General features: G+C 42.4%; 1 protein-coding gene across 1 annotated transcript in view; it reads right to left on the minus strand.

The window, feature by feature from the left end:
• LOC309550930 (glutathione S-transferase 3-like) overlaps positions 1-24528 on the minus strand; it is a 58627-nt gene that overhangs the window by 8738 nt on the left and 25361 nt on the right. The window contains exons 2-6 of the mRNA XM_082251330.1: positions 18091-18192; positions 17959-18010; positions 16847-16979; positions 12336-12477; positions 11176-11307 (exon numbers count right to left, since the gene is read on the minus strand). Of these exons, the coding sequence (XP_082107456.1) occupies positions 11176-11307; positions 12336-12477; positions 16847-16979; positions 17959-18010; positions 18091-18177 (546 nt within the window). The 5' untranslated portion in view covers positions 18178-18192. The remainder of the gene's footprint in view (positions 1-11175; positions 11308-12335; positions 12478-16846; positions 16980-17958; positions 18011-18090; positions 18193-24528) is intronic.

Here is a 24528-nt window from a genome sequence, read left to right on the forward strand (position 1 = left end):
GCTGTGACTTCCTTTTCACAAGATGAAGAAACTACATCTCCCAGGCTGCTTTGCAAGATCCAGGGTGCACGGCTGCACCGCACGGCACTATGGGGGAGGTTATTTAAAGGGGAGAGAAGCGCGCGAAGGGGGGGGCCTTTCTGCGCTGGACTCTGAGGAACCAGCGAGCGAGAGTGAAGGACTGACACTGGATATTGGGCCAGAGCCTTTTAGCCTGGAGGGACGACGTGGAACCGTCCCATCTCAAGCACGAGGCACATTCCTGGAGGTCATACTGCTGTTTGCCGAGACCGGAAGTCATCCGCCAGAAGGACCCCGCGCGGCTGGCATATAGCCAAAGGACTGAGACCGCAGTGGAAGCGCGCGAAGGAGAAACTTCTGTTGGTGAGAGGGCACATGCCCAATAACTGACTTTATCTGCTGAAGAGACAGTTTTATCTACAGATAGCGGTAGCGCAGTAGGAGGTGATAAAACCCCGGGGTTTATCACCATACTCTCTCAGGAGACTCATAGACAAACAATAAGGTCTGTAAAGGAGTCGCCAGAGGCTTATCTCTCTCGCAGAAGTTATTGCTCAGTTACGCAGACACCCTGCGGTGACAACTAACAGCTCGTTGTTTTTTCTTTCTTGATCTTTATTCCTAATCTGGATTACAAATGAGCTCTATTCAATAACCTTGCTAGCGAAGATCAACAAGAAAGAAGAGAACTCTGGGGGAGGGACTCAGATAGGCCCACCTACCTGGTACTGTGTCTAGCCTTAATGCAGGAGGAGTGTGGGGGTATTCTTTTACCTTTTTAAAGCTGTTTTAAATAACCTTTTATGGACTTGTATTGTATTGTATTGTATCTCCCCTATTCAATTTGATACATAGTAAACTAAGTTTGGTTAATTACAATCTTGTGCGTTGTTCCATTGTGTCACCCAGAAGGACTACTATTCAAGAAGGTAACAAGGTATTGTTGCATAGTGAAGTATTGTATTCCAACCTGTGTATCTATTTGATAGTCCAGTCCTATTCTGGGTCAGTTGTGCCTGAGGAGGGATCGAGCCAATTTGATTGGGTTGTTAGGCAGGGTGTAGACCCAATAATATAATCAGCAGCTCCTGCGGGGGTGGTGCTACATAGTGATAGGGTGCTCTGAGAGATCCCTTTCCATCAATAACACTCGCCTCTTACCAGAGACTATATGTCTCAGATATTAGAGACCAAACGCGCTTTGTTCTCCACACTTCTGTGTATCATTTGAGGAGAAAGACTGTTCATCAGCCAAGATGGTTCTGCATATAACTTGCGAGATCTGATCATCACCCAGGTAATTCAATGTGTGACCAATAAACAATTTTCCATATAAAGCACTACAACAGTGTTAAAATCGATCCTCAGCATGTATCAAGTGAAAGAAGAGGTAGGGAATTCATAGTGTAGTATTTAAAACATTCCAGTTTATTAAAACATAGCTTGCACTTAAACTTAAAGCGGAGTTCCGGCCACAAAATCAACATAATCGATTTTGTGGCCATCCGCTTGCTTTTCTTCACCTGAAAAGGAAATGGATAGTTAGGATTTATTTATTTTTTTTTACTTACCTTGTTATTGTAGAAAGAAATACTCACCTTTCTTCCACTTCCTCCCTCGGTGGCCGCGGCCCGCGCCGTCACTTCCGGTTTGCAATGATTCCTGGGAGCTGAACGTCAACGCTCCCAGGAATCAATGCGACGGCACCAGCCCCGCTCGTCACTTCTGGTGCGACTTCCAGTGCGATTCCCTGCTAAACAGCTTCTGGGCATGCCCAGAAGCTGTGGAGGAATGCGGCTCCGCACCGGAAGTGACGAGAGGGGCCGGTGCAGGCGCATTCTGGGAGAAGAAGACACGGAAGAGGATGCAGAAGAGGATCGCGCTGGCTTCAGCTGCCCACAACAGAGATGGCAACGCTGGAGAAGAAATTTTAAAAGTGAGTATTTCTTCTTGCAGGTAAGTGCGAACCAGGACAGATCAGAGGCTAGCCATTGTGGAATGTACTAGTCCTGACTGTCCCGGGGGTATGTTCATTGAAATTTTTTTTTTGTGGCCGGAACTCCGCTTTAAGATGAAAACAAACAGTGGTAGTATCAAATGAACACGGCTGCGGACCCGCCATCCAGCTCGTGTGAACAGACGTCTCAGATGTGACTCCACCCGACGCATTTCCCCATAACAACTGGGAAAGGAGGTCTTTCTTCCAAATGATACACAAAAGTGTGGAGAACAAATTTCTTTTGGGCTCTATTATCTGAGACCCATAGTCTCTGGTAAGAGGCGAGTGTTATTGATGGAAAGGGATCTGTCAGAGCACCCTATCACTATATGTGTTGCCGTGTTTTCACTTCTTCTTTTTCACTGGGAGAACCATAAAGACTTTTTAGCTGTGATTAAGTTTACATTTTCCAAGTTGTTTTGCTTTCTTCTTAATTATTCATGTAATGGCTATGCAGCACACATTTCATGATGATGATTGATTGTTAATTGAGAAGCGCACCTAGTCACCGTTTTGCATTTACCTTTTTGATTACCCAGTGGAGTCTATTCAGACTTCACTGGGTAGCTGCTTTCAAATTCGTTTTTAATATTTTACACAAAAATCCACTGTTGTTTTATTCAATTAAGTGGTATTGGTTATCACATTATTTTATTTATAATATTGGGAGAATCAGTACAGGATTCCTCTCCTTTTAGTGTCTCTGTATTGTGTGTCCCTATATGGCGAAGCATCTGGCAGTGTCCCTTTATGGCTCAGTCTCTAGCAGTGCCCCTATGTGACACAGTCCTTGGCACTGTCCACACTCTTTGGCAGTGTCTCTGTTTGAAACAACCTTTTGCAGTGTCTCGGTTTGATACAACCTTTGGCAGTGTCTCTGTATGGCGCAAAATCTGGCAGTGTAGCTGTATGTCACAGACTCTGTCTATGTCTCTGTGTGACACAGTCTCTGGCAGTGTCCCAGTAAATAAGTATCTGGAAATGTCTCTGTATGTCTTTGGTAGTGTCCCCTTATGGAACAATGTCCCTGTATGTCAATCTCTGGTCATATGTCTGAATGGCACAATCTTTGTCCACTTCTCTGTATGGCACAGTCTCTGCAAGTGTTCCAGTATGTCAGTCTCTGGTAATGTCTCTGTATGATACTCTCTGGTATTGTCCCCATATGGCACAATGTCCCTGTAAGTCATTCTCTGGCCATGTCTTTGAATGGCACAATCTATGGCCACTTCTCTGTATGGCACAGTCTGTGGCAGTGTCTCTGTATGGCACAGTTATTGGCCATGTCTGTGTACAGCACAAACTCGTATGGCACAGTCTTAGGCAGCGTTTCTGTATGGCACAGTGATTGGCCATGTCTGTGTACAGCACAATCTCGTATGGCACAGTCTCTGGCACTGTCCCTTGTTGAAGAAGTATATGGATGTTTCTGTACAATGTACAATAAATGGCAGTATTTCTATAACCTTGTCAGACTTTTGTGTAAGCTCACTGTCTCATGTATCATAGCAGATCTTTTTTGTTTGCCATTATGACTAAAGGACCCACTAACCAGGTCTGTTTTGCATGCATTAGTGGCTACACAAGCAGGTTGTACAGTGTTCACAGGGCCCTGTGCTGCTACTTGTGTATAAAATCTCTATACACAAACACCAGTAGCCAGCTAACACTAATATGTGTTTCACATATTAAAAACGAATAGTAAACTATAACAGTGCAGCGCTATTCCCATTTAAATACAATACATCATAAATAAAAATTGTTTTGCAAAAACATCAAAACAGTCCAATGGTGTATTCCAAAGAAAATTCAATCCTATGTGTCAACATAAATCATTATAATCCAACTGTGCTGTCCGAACAATAAATCCACCCCAGATGTCACAGAACCCCATTTACTCTGTGCAGTGTCTCTAATGATTCATTCCACTCCTCCTCCAGTAGTACTGTACTGTTACTATTCATTTATACAAAATAAAACTCATCCATTATATACTATATGCTTTGCTACAGAAATCCTACCTTGCACAAGAACTTTATTAACAAAGTCAGTGACTACTTAGCAATCAGCAACTGTTGTACAATATATAGAGTGCAGTGGTCAGGAGCACGTTATATACAGCCCAGTGTAAAGAGTGCAGTGCTCAGGAGTAATAAATATACAGCAGCCCGGGAGTACATATGCACAGGGCTCAGGGGTCAGGAGTGCACAATGCATAGAGTGCTAAGGTCAGGGTATGCAACTCACAGAGTTCAGGGGATGTAATGCACAGAGGATTGGGGTCAGGTGATCATAATGCACAGGTCAGTAGGCAGAGTACAACAAACTATTACCTCCCTTCCTTAGGCCGAACTCCCTCCAGTACAGATCCCCAAATTTCCACTAGTACAGATGCCCTCCAGTACAGCTCTCTCCCCTCCATAATACACACTCACTAGACCAGGCAGTTCAAAGTTAGGGGAAGTCCTTAATCAGCGTGGTCATGTGACTGGAGAAGCTAAGAGAGCCTCCATCACTTTGAAATGCCACTGCCCGTATCTCACAGCCAGCAGGAGCAGCGCCCCCATAAATTAAACTAAAAACAAAATGAATAGGTCTGGCAGTCCCAGCTTTGGGACCCCATCCACCCTGCAAAAGATGCAAAGCAAGTCCTTTGTGTGTATTAAAAAAGAATAGCGCGCAAATGCAAAAGAAATTACTACCAAATCTGAAGAGAGTCCATAAATAAAAATGGGGGTTTGGTCCCACCATATGGCCATATCGTGCTCAAGCCCACTACTGCGTCAAAGTACCCCATTATCAGTGGGTCCTACACTATCCATGAAAAAGAGATGAATCCAGCCTTTCTAACCCTTGGAGATAATACTCCTTGCTGGGAAAGATGTGCAAATGCACTACAGGGGACTCCTCCTATATCCACTTGATGGTGGACACTGATTGAGTACAGGTGTGTGTGGGGGGTGGGGAGGGCTGCTCAACCTCGATAGTCTGGTCAGACCGAATACATAATAAACAGGCAAAAAATTTGGGGGAGCATACCCATATATTTCCAAAGCTGCTGCAGCTATGAACCAAAAGACATGTATATTAAAAAAGAATAGCGCGCAAATGCAAAAGAAATTACTACCAAATCTGAAGAGAGTCCATAAATAAAAATGGGGGTTTGGTCCCACCATATGGCCATATCGTGCTCAAGCCCACTACTGCGTCAAAGTACCCCATTATCAGTGGGTCCTACACTATCCATGAAAAAGAGATGAATCCAGCCTTTCTAACCCTTGGAGATAATACTCCTTGCTGGGAAAGATGTGCAAATGCACTACAGGGGACTCCTCCTATATCCACTTGATGGTGGACACTGATTGAGTACAGGTGTGTGTGGGGGGTGGGGAGGGTTGCTCAACCTCGATAGTCTGGTCAGACCGAATACATAATAAACAGGCAAAAAATTTGGGGGAGCATACCCATATATTTCCAAAGCTGCTGCAGCTATGAACCAAAAGACATGTATATTAAAAAAGAATAGCGCGCAAATGCAAAAGAAATTACTACCAAATCTGAAGAGAGTCCATAAATAAAAATGGGGGTTTGGTCCCACCATATGGCCATATCGTGCTCAAGCCCACTACTGCGTCAAAGTACCCCATTATCAGTGGGTCCTACACTATCCATGAAAAAGAGATGAATCCAGCCTTTCTAACCCTTGGAGATAATACTCCTTGCTGGGAAAGATGTGCAAATGCACTACAGGGGACTCCTCCTATATCCACTTGATGGTGGACACTGATTGAGTACAGGTGTGTGTGGGGGGTGGGGAGGGCTGCTCAACCTCGATAGTCTGGTCAGACCAAATACATAATAAACCGGCAAAAAATTTGGGGGAGCATACCCATATATTTCCAAAGCTGCTGCAGCTATGAACCAAAAGACATGTATATTAAAAAAGAATAGCGCGCAAATGCAAAAGAAATTACTACCAAATCTGAAGAGAGTCCATAAATAAAAATGGGGTTTGGTCCCACCATATGGCCATATCGTGCTCAAGCCCACTACTGCGTCAAAGTACCCCATTATCAGTGGGTCCTACACTATCCATGAAAAAGAGATGAATCCAGCCTTTCTAACCCTTGGAGATAATACTCCTTGCTGGTAAAGATGTGCAAATGCACTACAGGGGACTCCTCCTATATCCACTTGATGGTGGACACTGATTGAGTACAGGTGTGTGTGGGGGGTGGGGAGGGCTGCTCAACCTCGATAGTCTGGTCAGACCGAATACATAATAAACAGGCAAAAAATTTGGGGGAGCATACCCATGTATTTCCAAAGCTGCTGCAGCTATGAACCAAAAGACATGTATATTAAAAAAGAATAGCGCGCAAATGCAAAAGAAATTACTACCAAATCTAAAGAGAGTCCATAAATAAAAATGGGGGTTTGGTCCCACCATATGGCCATATCGTGCTCAAGCCCACTACTGCGTCAAAGTACCCCATTATCAGTGGGTCCTACACTATCCATGAAAAAGAGATGAATCCAGCCTTTCTAACCCTTGGAGATAATACTCCTTGCTGGGAAAGATGTGCAAATGCACTACAGGGGACTCCTCCTATATCCACTTGATGGTGGACACTGATTGAGTACAGGTGTGTGTGGGGGGTGGGGAGGGCTGCTCAACCTCGATAGTCTGGTCAGACCGAATACATAATAAACAGGCAAAAAATTTGGGGGAGCATACCCATATATTTCCAAAGCTGCTGCAGCTATGAACCAAAAGACATGTATATTAAAAAAGAATAGCGCGCAAATGCAAAAGAAATTACTACCAAATCTGAAGAGAGTCCATAAATAAAAATGGGGGTTTGGTCCCACCATATGGCCATATCGTGCTCAAGCCCACTACTGCGTCAAAGTACCCCATTATCAGTGGGTCCTACACTATCCATGAAAAAGAGATGAATCCAGCCTTTCTAACCCTTGGAGATAATACTCCTTGCTGGGAAAGATGTGCAAATGCACTACAGGGGACTCCTCCTATATCCACTTGATGGTGGATATAGGAAGAGTCCCCTGTAGTGCATTCGCACATCTTTCCCAGCAAGGAGTATTATCTCCAAGGGTTAGAAAGGCTGGATTCATCTCTTTTTCATGGATAGTGTAGGACCCACTGATAATGGGGTACTTTGACGCAGTAGTGGGCTTGAGCACGATATGGCCATATGGTGGGACCAAACCCCCATTTTTATTTATGGATTGTCTTCAGATTTGGTAGCAATTTCTTTTGCATTTGCGCGCTATTCTTTTTTAAATATACATGTCTTTTGGTTCATAGCTGCAGCAGCTTTAGAAATACATGGGTATGCTCCCCCAAATTTTTTGCCTGTTTATTATGTATTCGGTCTGACCAGACTATCGAGGTTGAGCAACCCTCCCCACCCCCCCCACACACACCTGTACTCAATCAGTGTCCACCATCAAGTGGATATAGGAAGAGTCCCCTGTAGTGCATTCGCACATCTTTCCCAGCAAGGAGTATTATCTCCAAGGGTTAGAAAGGCTGGATTCATCTCTTTTTCATGGATAGTGTAGGACCCACTGATAATGGGGTACTTTGACGCAGTAGTGGGCTTGAGCACGATATGGCCATATGGTGGGACCAAACCCCCATTTTTATTTATGGATTGTCTTCAGATTTGGTAGCAATTTCTTTTGCATTTGCGCGCTATTCTTTTTTAAATATACATGTATTTTGGTTCATAGCTGCAGCAGCTTTAGAAATACATGGGTATGCTCCCCCAAATTTTTTGCCTGTTTATTAAGTCCTTTGTGTGCCCAGCAACTGTCAGCACAAGCTGCTGCGTCATGGATTCCTGCTGCGTCATGGATACGCTGCTGCGTCCTCCTTCCTTAAATACTCCCCTGTGTATACAGTGCCTTGAAATGGTATTCATACTCCTTGAAATTTTCCACATTTTGTCATCTTACAACCAAAAGCATAAATTTATTTTATTGGGATTTTATGTGATAGAACACAAAGTGGCACATAATTGTGAAGTGGAGGGAAAATGATAAATGGTTTTCAAATGTATTTATTTTTTATAAATAAATATGTGAAAAGTGTGGAGTGCATTTGTATTCAGCCCCTTCTGAGTCAATTCTTTGTAGAACCGCCTTTCGCTGCAATTACAGCTGCAAGTCTTTTTTGGGTATGTCTCTACCAGCTTTGCACATCTAGAGAGTGAAATTTTTGCCCATTCTTCTTTGCAAAATAGCTCAAGTTCTGTCAGATTGGATGGAGGGTGTCTGTGAACAGCAATTTTCAAGTCTTGCCACAGATTCTCCATTGGATTTAGGTCTGGACTTTGACTGGGCCATTATAACATGAATATGCTTTGATCAAAACCATTCCATTGTAGCTCTGGCTGTATGTTTAGAGTAGTTGTGCTGCTGGAAGGTGAACCTCCGCCCCAGTCTCAATTATTTTTCAGACTTTAACAGGTTTTCTTCTAGGATTGCCCTGTATTTGGCTCCATCCATCTTCCCATCAACTCTGACCAGCTTCCCTGTCCCTGCTGAAGAAAGGCATCCCCAAAACATGATGATGCCACCACCATGTTTCACGGTGGAGATGGTGTGTTGAGGGCGATGTGCAGTGTTCGTTTTTCACCACACATAGCATTTTGCTTTTAGGCCAAAAAGTTAAATTTTGGTCTCATCTGAGTAGGGAACCTTCTTCCACATGTTTGCTGTGTCCCCCACATGGCTTCTTGCAAACTGCAAATGGGACTTCTTATGGCTTTCTTTCAACAATGGCTTTCTTCTTGCCACTCTTCCATAAAGGCCAGATTGGTGGAGTGCACAACCAATAGTTGTCCTGTGGGCAGATTCACCCACCTGACCTATGGATTTCTCCAGAGGCTCCTCCAGAGTTACCATGGGCCTCTTGGCTGCTTCTCTGATTAATGCTCTCATTGCCCGGCCTGTCAGTTTAGGTGGACGGCCATGTCTTGGTAGATTTGCAGTTGTGCCATACTCTTTCCATTTTCAGATGATGGATTGAACAGTGCTCTGTGAGATGTTCAGAGCTTAGGATATTTTTTTATAACCTAACCCTGCTTTAAACATCTCCACAACTTTATCCCTGACCTTTTTTGGTTGTAACATGACAAAATGTGGAAAATTTCAAGGGGTATGAATAATTTTTCAAGGCACTGTATTCATTTTTCTCCATTCCAGGGTATGCATCAACATGCTTGCCTGTGCAAGCTTTAAAGGTACCAACAGTTTGCACATCACTGTAACATAATAAAGGGAGACAGTACAGTTAAAAAAGGTATTCATTCTGGGAGGGATAAGTTGTTCAAGAAAGTAAAATGCAGTTATATAGTAGAGGTGGGATAGGTTTCCCTGAAGAGAAGAGATTTCAGCGATCACCTAAGGGCTCATTTACACCAGATTCAGTTGAACTGTGGTACTTTCATGAACGTTTACATGTAAAAAAAATGCTGTACTTTTTTTAAACATACTGGAACATATTGCGAACACATATAAATGCAAAAAAGCACTGAAAATGCGACACAAATGCACTGCAAATGTATTACAAGCGCATGTAAATGCATTAAGGAAACTGCCCACTGCAGTGTAGATGAGCCATAATGTCAAAGAGAGTAGGAGACGAGCCATTCAGACTGGGGTTGAGAGTTCCTGAGGATGGGAGAGGCTTTGAAGAAATCCTGGAGTTGAGCATGAGAGGAGATGACAAGAGAAGAAGACAGCAGTAGGTTTTGGGAGGAGCTATGAGAACTGCTTGAGTGATATTTTGAGATAAAGTTTGTAATGTAGCTAGGGGCAGAGTAGTGGATGGCTTTTTATAGAGTTAATATTTAGAATTTTATTTGCAATGTGACAGAAGCCAAAGGGGAGATTGGCAGAGAGCGAGGGGTGGAATTCCTTATAGACTGAAGAGGAGATGTGTAGAGGTAGGCCTATGAGGAGGGAGCTGAAGTAGTTTAGATGAGAGATAAACTAGTAGATTTGTAACTTAATGGAGTAGTTGGTTGGGAAGGGGCAATTTTGGAAATGTTATGCAGTTAAAGTGGAGTTCCACCCTAATTTAATCCTTACCTCCATCTTCTCGCTCCGGGTCACCTGAAAAAGAAATGGATAATCGCATATTTTTTTTTTTTTTACTTACCTCGTAGCGAAGAAAAAATACTTACCTTACTTCCTTCTTCCTCCTTCCTCGGCCGCGGCCCGTCGTCACTTCCTGGCTCTGCAATGATTCCTGGGAGCTGAACGTCATAGCTCCCAGGAATCATTGCGCCTGCACCGGCCCCAACGTCAGTTCCGGGTCGCGCGCGTCATCCCCTTCTAAACAGCTTGCCCAGAAGCTGTAAAGGGATGACGCGCGCGACCCGGAAGTGACGTCGGGGCCGGCGCAGAGCATCGTGGGACCAAAGAAGGCGGAAGAAGACGCCGAAGGGGATCTCGCTGGCTTCAAGCTGCCCACATCTGAGATGGCAGCGCTGGACAAGACGTTTTCAAGGTAAGTATTTGTCCTAACAGGTAAGTGCAACCCGGGACAGATCAGAGGCTAGCCATTGTGGAATGTACTAGCCCTGACTGTCCCGGGGGTATTAAAAAAAAAAAAAAAAATCCAGGGTGGAACTCCGCTTTAAGACAGCAGGATCTGGACAGTTCCAACCAGACAATGCTGCTTCAGGTAGGTCTGCCAACACGGTCCTCCACACAGTACTCCAAATGGATACCAGCTCAGTTCATGATTTAATATGATTTAATAAGATGACCTTTCCCAGAGACCAGCTGTCCAAACTTCTGTTCACTACATATACTTAAGATTTCAACATTGATTAGATGTGGGACTGAAGGGATATAATGACTTAATAATTTTATTGATGGATTATCTAGTTCTAATTCATCTTCCCTTCTTCAACCACCGACTTAAGACTAGAATGTAAGGATAGGTGAGACAAACATAGGGCTTATGTAGATGCTCATGTTCATGTAAAATGTAATATTAATAAATGACATATAATTCTACAAGTTACATGAAAATCTTGTCTATAAAGCTATTATGACAAAAGAAAAATCTCCACATAAGCAGTATATTTTACAAGTTCTAATCACTGCAATACCTTCAGTCGTGGAAAGTCAGATAGGATGTTGGCACATTTTTCTTCTACCATTAGGATGGCCTCCAGCAGCTGTACATCTGCCCAACTCAGCTGATTTCCAACCAGAAATTTCCCACCGTGTTCTTTTAAGATCTGCAGTAAATGTAGAGATAGATTCAATCGTCATGTTGTCCTAAACTGGCCATATACTAGTACATTTTCCTATGAACATTTATACGAAAATTCTCAGAACATTTAAAGCCCTGATGAATGTTCAAAAGTACTTCAACATTTTGTTTGTTTTTACCATTCGGTTTTGAATCAATGTAATTTCCCAAATAAAACCTGTTTGCTCTCTAAGTGCCGGTTCACACTGATCCGACTTGTCAGGCGACTTGGTCGCCTGACAAGTAGCGCTCCATGCTGTGCCATGGAACCGTTCTAATCAGAGTGACTCAAGTCGCTCCGACTTAGAAAAAGGTTCCTGCACCTTTTTTTTGCAAAGTCGGAGCGACTTGCATTGACTTCCATTATGTGAAGTCGTTGCAAGCCGCGCCAAAGTCGCGCTGCACGGGCGACTTCATTAGTCGCCCGAAGTCGGGGCGACTTTGAGTCGGATCAGTGTGAACCGACACTTAGAAACGTGTTTATTTAAGGATTGATTTCACAGTAATATACAATAAAAGTTTTGGATAGAGTTGGAGAGAGATTAGAACCCCTGTCAGTTTGTATTGTATTGTCTGTACCCTCCATTAGGGAGAATCACCCTCTCTCTTTGTCCTGTTTACCATTATCATTGAAAGTGAAAGTAAAAGAGAATCCCAAATTTTGGGTTGTCCCCAGAAAAGTAATTGAGGAGGAATCTTCCAAAGGGGATCTTAGTTCTTGTGACCTGGGGGTCCTCAAGGAATTCCCCAAATTTGCAGTGATTTCATTTCACTTCCTGTTTGGCTATGGGATAGGAAGTGAAGGTAAATCTCTGCAATGGGACACAGATGGCGAAAAAAATCTCACAGGAGTATATTTCTCCCCTTACTTTTTATTGTTTAAAATAAAGTGGGGTTGTTTTGCAACCTTTGTTAGATTTTCTTGTTGTCTGTATCCCTTTTGGCAAAATCGATATTATTGCAGAAGTGCCCTATGAAATGCTGGCAGAAGAAGCTCATGATAAAATAAATTACCTTTTCATAAACTGGGAAGTATCTTTCTTTAGCCTTTTGCACAATAACCTTCATGTGCTTCTGTTTGTCTTCAGGTGATAAAAATTGGTGTGGGATGATGATCTCTATAAGATCAGTAGTGCCCCCAACATACATATCAATTCTGAAAGCATAAAGAAACAATGACATGCTCTTTATAGATTCAAGCTATATGCCTGCCAATATAAATAACTATACAAATGAAACAACTTTGAAAGGGATCCTGTCTTGTGAGAATTGGGGAGGCTGCCTTTAATAAACTCTTCTTTTGAAAGTGCTAGTTCCCTGGCTGTCGTGCTGAAGCTATGGCTTCTAGGCTTTCTCAGTCACTGACCCAGAACCATTTTAGAGGTTAGGAATTCTAAAACGTTTCTGATACTCATTTACAGCATGCTTGATCTGGGTCTGTAACTCAAAAGTAGGCCAGGGGCCAAGGAACATGAGCCACTGTACTCCCCTCACAACAAAGTCACTTTAACCACTTAACCAGCGGCCGCCGCAGTTTTACTGCAGCAGGTCGGCTCTGGTCCGCGAAACGACGTAACCGTACGTCGCTTCGCGGGACCACTAGCAGGGGTGCGAGTGTGCCCATTCCCCACAGGGGAAGCTGATCAGCAGGTAAAGGGGCTGCGATTGCTGCCGGGCACCCGCGATTGCTCCTCGTGGAGACAGAACGGCGGTCTGTCGCTGTATACACGGCAGACCGCATGTTCTGTTAGTTATGAACACAGGAATCCTTTGTTCCTCTTATTTTGGTCTCTGTGTTCATGCAGAAAGCCCATCAGTTAGAAAGGGACACATTTAATCATTTGATTACCGCTGGTTTTAACCCCTTTCCTGCCAGTGTCATTAGTACAGTAGCAGTGCATATTTTTAGCAATGATTATTGTAGTAATGTCACTGGTCCCCCCAAAAGTGTAAAAAATGTCAGTTAGGTGTCCGATCTGTCCATCGCAATGTCGCAGTCCTGCTAAAAATCACTGATCACCGCTATTACTAGTAAAATAAATAAATACATAAATAAATAAAAATGACATAAAGCTTTCCCCTAGTGTGTAGATGTGATAACTTTTGCACAAACTAATCAATATACACTTATTGGGATTTTTTTTTTACCAAAAATATGTAGCAGAAATTGGCCTAAAATGATGAAAAAAATTGATTTTTACATTTTGTTTTATTGGGAATGTTACAGTGGGTACGGAAAGTATTCAGACCCCCTTAAATTTTTCACTCTTTGTTATATTGCAGCCATTTGCTAAAATCATTTAGGTATATTCTTCTTCCTCATGAATGTACACATAGCACCCCATACTGACAGAAAAACACAGAGTTGTTGACATTGTTGCAGATTTATTAAAAAAGAAAAACTGAAATATCACATGGTCCTAAGTATTCAGACCCTTTGCTCAGTATTTAGTAGAAGCCCCCTTTTGATCTAATCCAGCCAGGAGTCTTTTTGGGAAAGATGCAACAAGTCTTTCACACCTGGATTTGGGGAACCTCTGCCATTCCTCCTTGCAGATCCTCTCCAGTTCTGTCAGGTTGGATGGTAAACGTTGGTGGACAACCATTTTTAGGTCTCTCCAGAGATGCTCAATTGGGTTTAAGTCAGGGCTCTGGCTGGGCCATTCAAGAACAGTCACAGAGTTGTTGTGAAGCCACTCCTTCGTTATTTTAGCTGTGTGCTTAGGGTCATTGTCTTGTTGGAAGGTAAACCTTCGGCCCAGTCTGAGGTCCAGAGCACTCTGGAGAAGGTTTTTGTCCAGGATATCCCTGTTCTTGGCCGCATTCATCTTTCCCTCGATTGCAACCAGTCGTCCTGTCCCTGCAGCTGAAAAACACCCCCACAGCATGATGCTGCCACCACCATGCTTCACTGTTGGGACTGTATTGGACAGGTGATGAGCAGTGCCTGGTTTTCTCCACACATACCGCTTAGAATTAAGGCCAAAAAGTTCTATTTTGGTCTCATCAGACCAGAGAATCTTATTTCTCACCATCTTGGAGTCCTTCAGGTGTTTTTTAGCAAACTCCATGCGGGCTTTCATGTGTCTTACACTGAGGAGAGGCTTCCGTCGGCCACTCTGCCATAAAGCCCCGACTGGTGGAGGGCTGCAGTGATGGTTGACTTTCTACAACTTTCTCCCATCTCCTGACTGCATCTCTGGAGCTCAACCACAGTGATCTTTGGGTTCTTCTTTACCTCTCTCACCAAGGCTCTTCTCCCCCGATAGCTCAGTTTGGACGGACGGCCAGCTCTAGGAAGGGTTCTGGTCGTCCCAAACGTCTTCCATTTGAGGATTATGGAGGCCACTGTGCTCTTAGGAACCTTAAGTGCAGCAGAAATCTTTTTGTAACCTTGGCCAGATCTGTGCCTTGCCACAATTCTGTCTCTGAGCTCTTCAGGCAGTTCCTTTGACCTCATGATTCTCATTTGCTCTGACATGCATTGTGATCTGGAAGGTCTTATATAGACAGGTGTGTGGCTTTCCTAATCAAGTCCAATCAGTATAATCAAACACAGCTGGACTCAAATGAAGGTGTAGAACCATCTCAAGGATGATCAGAAGAAATGGAAAGCACCTGAGTTAAATATATGAGTGTCACATCAAAGGGTCTGAATACTTAGGACCATGTGATATTTCAGTTTTTCTTTTTTAATAAATCTGCAACAATGTCAACAATTCTGTGTTTTTCTGTCAGTATGGGGTGCTATGTGTACATTCATGAGGAAGAAGAATGAACCTAAATGATTTTAGCAAATGGCTGCAATATAACAAAGAGTGAAAAATTTAAGGGGGTCTGAATACTTTCCGTAGCCACTGTATATATAGCAGAAAGTAAAAAATATTGTTTTTTTTTCAGAATTGTTGCTCTTTTTTTGTTTATAGCGCAAAAAATAAAAACCGCACAGGTGATCAAATGCCACCAAAAGAAAGCTCTATTTATGGGAAAAAAAGGACATCAAATTTATTTGGGTACATTGTCGCACGACTGCGCAATTTTTAGTTAAACTAATGCAGTGCCAAATTGCAAAAAATTGCCTGGTCATTTAGAGTCGATCCACACTAGCGCGACTTGTCAGACGACTTGTCAGCCTGACAAGTTGCGCTCCCTCGCGGTCCATTGACCACTACAGGACCCGTTCTAATAGGATCGACACAAGTCGCTCCAACTTAGAAAAAGGATCCTGTACTACTTCGGGGCGACCTCGGAGCGACTTGCATAGACTTCCATTATGTGAAGTCCATGCAAGTCGCTCCGAAGTCATGGTGCATGGGAATGCACAAGTCGCCCCTGAAGTAGGACAGAGTCGTGTCGCCTTAGTGTGAACCGACTGTAAGGGGGTAAATCCTTCTGGTCCAGAAGTGGTTAATTGACTGTGCCAAGTGCCAAAATCATTCTGGGATTCTTTGGTGCCACCAGTTCTGTTTTAATAGGCCATTCCTTCCAAAAGAAGTAAGGCGCTGCTACCCCAAATTTACAAATGTATCCATTTAGTGTTTTTATGCATATTATATTCTACATATGTATACTATAATTTACTGCAAACATTAGTCTTGCTAGATTACAGTAATCATTGTGCACATATACAAAGTGGCTTCAAGAGTAATGTTACTCCTCTTTGTTCTGGTAAGCGTCTTTTAAACTTCCCTCGAATTAAAGAAAAGGTGGACTTGGCTTTTCTTTTTTTTTTTTTTCCAAATTGGCTTTTCTTTAGACATACCCATGTATAATTTTGGAAATTTTCATTTTTGATCCCTTCTCCTTATAGTGCAGTTTGACATATTTTTGTTTGTGTTCTTACGATTCTATATTATTTGTTATAGTAGGTCAGATCACAAATACTGTATATATTTTTGGATTCCCATACATTGATGGTATCATATCAAGTTCAGATGAGGTTATTATATGAATATATTGATCCTCTACATAGAGAGTGTTCTGATAATAACAGCAGTCATTTTTTTTTTTCAGAAACATAAAAAACAAAAAAAAAAACAGGGCAGTCTCATTGGAGACAATAAGGCACCATGCACACTGGTGCCTGGGGCTTTACAACATACATTGCAGGTGTATTTCCCCACCTGGGTACACAGCTATTGTATAGTATCTGCTCATAGTAATAACGGTTGTATACAAAAGTATGAGGGAACATGCCAATACTTTCATGAACCCGGGCATGTGTAAAGCAGTACACCCTTGGATGCATCTCGGATCGGATTGTACACTTGTAAATGTGCGCAGGTTTATGCAAGTACAAGCGTATTCCCAATTGCATACAGCTAATTCATTATTCTGGGCCACAGTATACCAGTAGCCATGTCTCATGGGTGAGGTAAAAAGCCCACAATAGTGACATTAAAATAACCAGCACACTGGATACACAATATGGAAAAATTGAATAATCATTTGTAACATTGCCACCGTTATTGATAAATGGTTAGTCATCAACTTAAAATTGTCCTAGGAAAAAATAAAAGTCATACAGCAATCTTTCCCTCAGGTTTTTCCCATACAGGTCATATTTTGCAGCAATATATTGCATTATGGCTCTTGATTGTACAAGCCTCATTCCATCCATTTCCACCATTGGTACTTGCTCAAAAAGTAATGCTCCTTCTGAAAATATAAAACACAAGTTAAAATGTGCATCACCAGTACAATAATGGGTAAATGACAAAGGCCAGATTATTAATCAGTCAAAAATCCTAGTGTATATGTGGCCGCATCCTATTTGCCAGGATGAACAAATTTGAAAAAGCTCAGCGGGCATAAGTGTCATTGTTTACTGCTACTTGGCACCTCCTGGTATGTCAAAAAGAAGACATCTTTTGGTCATTAGGAAACATTTTCTTTTATTAACAATTGGGCTTTAATACCATATTATGCAATCCTACTGACCTAAACAGGGGAGGGGATCTTAACCTCTTGCTGCCCACGTAAAGCATATTTTCAGCAGAAATGAGGATGGGCTTCAATGCCAATACGCCAGGAATATGTGTCCATGGGTGGCAGAGCTTTCTGTGCTGAGAGTGCGCTTACTGCACGCTCCCAGCACAGTGACTGAGCTGTCAAAGACCGCTCCTGGTCTCTACTAATGATCATGTGACCACTGTGAAAGCCAATCACTGTGGTCATGTGACTAGCCAGTCCTTCCTGCCCATTGACGTAAAAATCCTGTTAAAGGAATGTCGGGACTGGGCAGTATAGGGCTAAAGGCTCATTCCACCTTTTGAAAAAAAAAAAACACTAATTGAAAAAAAACTAAAATTGCATGTTAATGTTTTTTTTTTTTTAAATTTCAAAGCATTGCAAATGTGATCAGTGGGTGTTGGGGGGGGGGGGGGGGGGTATACTGTGATTTTGATTCATGTTTTACCCTACATGTACATGTAACATAGTCATAAATATGAAATTGGCTTTTAAAATCCAAAGGTCACCTCACTGAGAGAAATTTAGTACTGTAGTAGAAAACGATAAAAACTTTGCTCGCCCAAATCTTTTTGCAGATTGAGGTCATGACCATGAAGTCTTTTTGTATGTCAATGTTGTTAAATGTGGTTTTGATCTAGTATATAATATTTTTAGTTGATCATACCTTTGAGTAAGGCTTCATACTGCTCCCTTGTTTCTAAAAATTCTTCTTCAAACTGAAGAAAAATGCAAGATCGTTAACAACTTTAGGTATGAATTCATCAGTCATTAATGATGTAGAACATACAGTACATACCTCAATCCCAGCTGCTGCAAGCAGCCAACGAATGGATTCCATCCTACCTCTGCCATCAAAGTAATAAAGTTTGGGTTTTGCAGACATCTCTCAGCTCTTTCACTGTGTAGAAGTATAATCTCTGGGTAAGTCATGGTAAAATCATATAATAATGTACTAGATTCATACTACCAGTAATCCCTTACATGAACACAAGTAAACATCTGTTCTAGGGAATAGATAATAAGCATGAGAAGCACATAAACTGCCTGAAACATGTAAAGATCTTTACTGAGAAAATAGAAACAGGCAGCACAAAATGGAAAGTAAACTTTATTTCTAGCGATCGCATATTTTCAGTTGCTTTCGCCGTAAATACAATCATTTTCTATGTGAATTTCACATGCTTTCCCTTCTATATTTTTCTCATAACTGTTGAGACTTGTAAATTAATTACTTTGTCATGATTGCTGCCTGGAAAGCCATCGCCATGGCCTGGAAACAACCACACCACCCTGATAGATCTACTTTCTTCAACATCCTCAATACGCACACCCAGTATGAGATTGTTTGCAAAAAAGAGTGGAGATCTTCTGGAAACAATGGACTACTTGGCTAACCCATCCAGTTTGTACTGTCGGCAATTAACCAATCGGCATTGCCCTTGTCCTAGTCTGCATTGAGGAAGCCACAAAACCTGGACATCCTAACCAAACCCACTGTTCAAATTTCACAGTATTACCTATTATCTCTAAGACCCGATCCACAATAGCGCGACTTGTCAGCCTGACAAGTCGCGCTCCCTTGCGGTCCATTGACTGCTACAGGACCCGTTCTAGTAAGAGCGACACAAGTCGCTCCGACTTAGAAAAAGGGTCCTGTACTACTTCAGGGCAACCTCGGAGCGACTTGCATAGACATTCATTCTGTGAAGTCCCTGCAAGTCGCTCCAAAGTCGTGGTGCATGGGAATGCACAAGTCGCCCCCGAAGTAGTACAGAGTCGTGTCGCCCCAGTGTGAACCGACTCTAACTCTATGTATTTACTGGCTCAATGTTCTCACACAGAGCTGTTTCTCATGTTTATATCACTACATTTGTCACCTTACTGTACTGTCTCTAGTAACCTCAGCGGTTACTTCTCTGTATATGCCTCTTTTTCTCAATAAAATACATTTGAGTCAAAAAAACTAAAAAATTATTTACTTTGAATGAGCCTAATTCTGCCTATTTGCTTAATGGCTGTGGAGACAAGATAGCCACATAGGGAGTACATTGTTTTAAATGAGTCAGCCAGGTGCCATCTTAAGAGCATTAAAGGGCCCCGGGCAATGCAGTGCACTGGGGCACTGCCTACACAATCAACCACGAGAATAAAAATGCAAATTATCGAGAAGACGGTATTTATTGGTACAACAGTGCCAGGCTAATGACAGCTTCCAAGTTCAGCCATTGGGTCCGGTGAACACACACAAACACGGACGGGAGTAAGACTCGACTGTCCTGTGTGTGCCTGTTTCCCGTAGAGGCAGACAGGCATTCCTGCAGATGTGGGCTTCCCCTCCATGGCCCAAGTGGCCTGACAGCAGAGCATGGCCAACATGCGCTTGCCACCTGCTAAGTTCAGCGGCAGGATGCACGCAGGAATTGGGAATATTGCTTGGCTGGGGCTGGGTCCCAGCGTGCCCATTCGGTAAGATGGCCCTAAGTCAGCCAACCCATAGACTTGCACTGTGTGAAGGAGCAGAAAAGCAGGACTATTGTGCAGCACAGTGAAGCAGGAATCAGAGCCTGTGCCTACAGTATGTAATTAAAAACCATTAAATGAATGAGGATTTTTTAAAGTCTTTATATGTGTTGAGTACATCAAGCCGATCTCATTTACCTATCTATCTAAATACATTTTAAAAAATATATACAAGTCCCCACCCAGAAACTCTGGTTCTAACTTCTATGCTGACATCCTTGTGATCTGCTAAGTAATAGCACTACAGGACAATACTTGCATTTTTAGACTTCCTAGGGCTACCAGCGGTCCTAATAAACTATCTTGACAATGGAGAGTAATCATTTTGGCTTCCTTAAAGGGTGTAGGGTAGATATTTGCTATTTTTCTTTTACATACCATTTAAAACAGTTTGTTAGATCTGTTCAGTCAAATGCAAAAAAAAAAATAAATACTTGTTGATTCTGCTGAAAATTCTGTGAACTTACTACTTTCTGTATAATTTGCCTGTGCGGCACTGTTGTCCATTTCCAATGTTAACAGTCTTTCACAATTCATTTTGTGGACTACATAGCACCCCCCCCCCCCACATGTTGCAGAAATGAGAAGGGGAGGTGTTCTGCAGTTCTAACACACTTCCTAACCTAGAGTTACAACTCTGCTCCTCCACAGACACAATACTGTGCGTTACAAGTCAACTTTGCTAATCATTTGTGTTCCCCCAAAATGCAAAACTGATCTCTTACTTGTAGTTCCATCCACAAAAATATGGTCTTGTCTTACCTCCTTGCTACACAAGACTGGAAGATGTAGGCTTTGCCACATCTCACCTGCTGATCAGTATGGCTTGCTTCATGGCCACTTTTTGTCCAGCTTCTCAATCTTTCTCTCTATCGAAACTGTGCTCAGGGTGCCTGAATAACAGGTTGTGCTGCAGGACCCTTTTCTAGTGTTTCTGAGCAGCCCCGGCTTACAGCTTCTATGTTCCTGAGCATTCCTGTGACCCCGGTGCTTCTTTTATTCCCTTGTTCATGTGTCCCTAGCACCCTAGTGCTGCAAGAGAAACTCACTCCTATAGGCTATGTTCCTGGATTCTAGCATCTGAGTGCTCCCACTGACCACTGTACACACCTGTTACCCCACTGTTCCCAGTAACCCTTTGCACTCTCTGCCTCTGGTGACCCATATGTTTCCCAATGTATTTAAGTCCAGTGTCCGGGCAATCCCCCAGTTCCCATGTTTCTGTCTTTGTTGTCTTCAACCTTGGCCTTTCCCCATTTCTAAAATCATTTTACGATTTAGTGCTTTGTTCTGGTTCTTTGTCTGGTCAGCTCTGTCTGAAGGCTAAAACCTGGGAGTTGTACTGCAGCACAGTCCATAACCCCCTGTTTTTCTGATATTTAATTTTATTTATTTAATAAGAGAGGGTCTGCTTTTGTAATGGCTATAGTAGCTTTGCCTTGGTTAAATGCTTTTTAAAGTGCTTTGTTTCATTAAATCATAAATACCACATTCAAAACCAAAACTGTGTTACATGTAATAAATATGCATAAAAACTCAATAAAGTGTGTCCAACATACAAGAAAAGGTATTTGAATTATTCAGACCAATGTATAAGTGAGAAGGTTCCAACACCACTGTGATGTCGCAAATCAAATGCACAGTTCATAAATTCCAAACGGTTCTCTGAAAATGTAGGAAATTCCATGTGAACCAACGTGATTCCCTCTTTGGTGTGAACCACCACCACCAATCATTCTTCGCACTCACCTTTTCTCTTGACCTTTTAAAAGGTCACCATGCGCATTCCCCTTTAAGCCCTGGTTCACGCTGCCCCAACTTGAGAGTTCAAAGTCACATGACAAGTCGCGCCCCATTAACAGCAAAGGAACCATTCTAATCGGTACAACTCAAGTCGCTCCGACTTAGAAAAAGGTTCCTGCACTACTTTTGGTGCGACTTCAACATTCTTCTGTTAAAGAAGTCGTATGCGAGCAGCAATGAAGGCGTGCAGGGATGTTGTATTCAAAGTGACAACATTTTATGGAAGGTGTAGGTTCCTTAAGAACCAATTTAAAGAACTAGGCTGCAAGTTGAAGGGAAGGACCTTTAAAGTGATATTCTCTGAAATATTGCCTGTGCCATGCGCAACATAGGAAAGGCAGGGGGAGATTACAGAGCTGAATGCATGGCTAAAGACCTGGTGTAAGAAAGAGGGATTTGGGTTTTTAGAGCACTTGGCTGACTTTTCATTGGGGTACAACCTATATGCTAAAGATGGTTTGCACCTAAATGGAAGGGGGTCTGCTGTGCTGGAGGAGAGGTATGTGGGCAGGCTGGAGGATTATTTAAACTAGGATTGAGGTGGGGGGGGGTGAATTAGGTTATAATGGGGCAGACAGGTCCGACAGTTGGAGCCTCTATTAGTGAGTGGAATGGGGAAAGATGGGGGGAGAGTTATGGCATAGGATAAGAAGGTTCCCATGTTACAAACAACCATTGGAAATGGTACTATTTATACTAAAATAAAAAATATGCAAAATAAGTGTGCAAAATGTAACAATGGTTTAAAGTATTTGTTTTACCAATGTCAGAAGTCTGCAAAGCAAAATAGGTGAGTAGGAAGCTCTGGTGCATGAGAACTATGATTTAATTTGTATTGCTGAATCTTGGCTTCATTCTTCACATGTCTGCGCTATTAATATTCCTGACTATGTTCTATTTAGAAAAAACAGGATAAAACGGAGGGGTGGTGGTGTCTGTCTCTATGTGAGAAGTGATCTCAAAGCGAGTGTGAAAGAGGACCTTGTTGATGGAGAGTGGGCTGAGTCTGAAGCAGTATGGGTGGAAATGTACATGGGTGTGCGTAATACAAAAGTTATCATTTGAGTTTGTTATAGACCTCCCAGTATTAATGAGGAGGTGGAGACTCAGCTCCTGGCACAGATAGAAAAGGCTGCAAGGGCTGTGACAGTGATAATAATGGGGATTTAAACTACACAGACATTGACTGGAGTAATGGCACTGCTGGAGCAGTTGAAGGGAAAAAAATTATAAACCTATTACAAGACAATTTTCTGGTCCAGTTCATAGAGGCCCTGACTAGAAATGACACTCTGTTGGACCTGGTAATTTCAAACCATGCAGAGCTTTTTACCAATGTTCATGTAAAAGTCCATCTGGGTAGCAGTGACCATAATATAATTTCATTTAAAGTGATTGTTACCCCAACCCCCCAAAAAAAAATCATGCTCCTGTTCCTTTAAGGCACGAGCTATAGCATAATGCTTTTGCCTAGTCAATTGCCCCTTTGTATCTCCTATAGTACTTGGTTGATTCTGCCTGGTTCTGACTTCCCCCTGTGAGCAGACCACGTTTATCATGGCTGCTAAGCCATGAGATTGTGGTCAGGATACGTGCCTCTGTCATCTAGCTTCTGTCCTGTGCATCTGTGTGTCTCTGAAGTTCCTCCCTCCTCCACCTGCTCTCTCCCTGTCTGTTCAGTGAGAACATGATCTCACGGCCCCTCCCCTCTCCTCACAGCCCCTCCCCTCTCCTACAGCCTTCATTCACTGACTGAGGGGAATCTTAGCCCCTCCCACTTGTCTCTCTTAGATCGGGATAGAGAGCAGAGAGAGGAGGTGACTACAAACGAGCACAAAGAAAAAAAAAAAGGTATTTAACCACTTTACCCACCTTGGCGGTAATCCAGAGCGTGACTGGGGGTTGATTTTTTATATCAGGAGCGGTAACCCCGAGTGACGCTCGGGGTGGATGTGCAGAGAGCACAGCGGTGTTCTCTTACCTTCTCCTGGCGATCCAGCGATGATCTCTCATTGCTGTGATCGCCAGCCGAGAGTCCCGCTGCTCGTCCGTCGGTGTGATCACTTCCTAGTTCCGTTCCCTGCAGCAGCAATGCTGCATGGGAGCGGAACTAGGGAGGGAAATTAAAAAAAAAAAAAAAAACGTTGCACAAAACACATTTTATATTATATATATGCGCATATATATATATATATATATATATATATACATGTGTGTGTATATATATATATATATATATATATATATATATATATATATATGCACACACACACACACACATATATATATAAAATTATATTATTGATTCAATTATAATTCATGCGTTATATATTATATATATATGTATATATATATATATATATATATATATATATATATACACACACACACACATATATCTATATATAATATATAATGCATGAATTATAATCTGTGACGGAACTCACCGTCACTGGAATTTAAAGACGGATAAGTCATGGGGCTAATGGAGTCTTGCCTCTAGCCTAGAAGCTAAACCTTTATTCCTGTAAACTGTAAGGTACAGGAAGTCCACTCCTTATATGGGCATCCAGGAACTGGTAGAGACAGCATGGCTGCTAATCATTGAAGTGCTTTTGTCTAAAATAGGGTCTGAGACACCTTTTCCATTCACCTATTGTTAACTGTGCTAATGAGCCCACCTGTCTGTCTGCTTTAAGAGAAACTTATAGGAATGTTGATTAGATGCAAAGGGGGAGGGGGGATTGTCTCACATTGTATATTTTGTAGACTGTATGAGAGTGTAAAACTCTGTTCCTATTGGATGGTGAATATTATGTTCAGTCTTCAACAAGGTCCATCTGGGTGGTAACTTTGTGAGTGAAAACTGTATATAAGTCGTGTTCAATAAAGTTGTGCTGAGTTCATTCAA

This window comes from Pelophylax lessonae, assembly GCF_965119305.1.
Source record: "Pelophylax lessonae genome assembly, chromosome: 3".
NCBI lineage: Eukaryota > Metazoa > Chordata > Amphibia > Anura > Ranidae > Pelophylax > Pelophylax lessonae.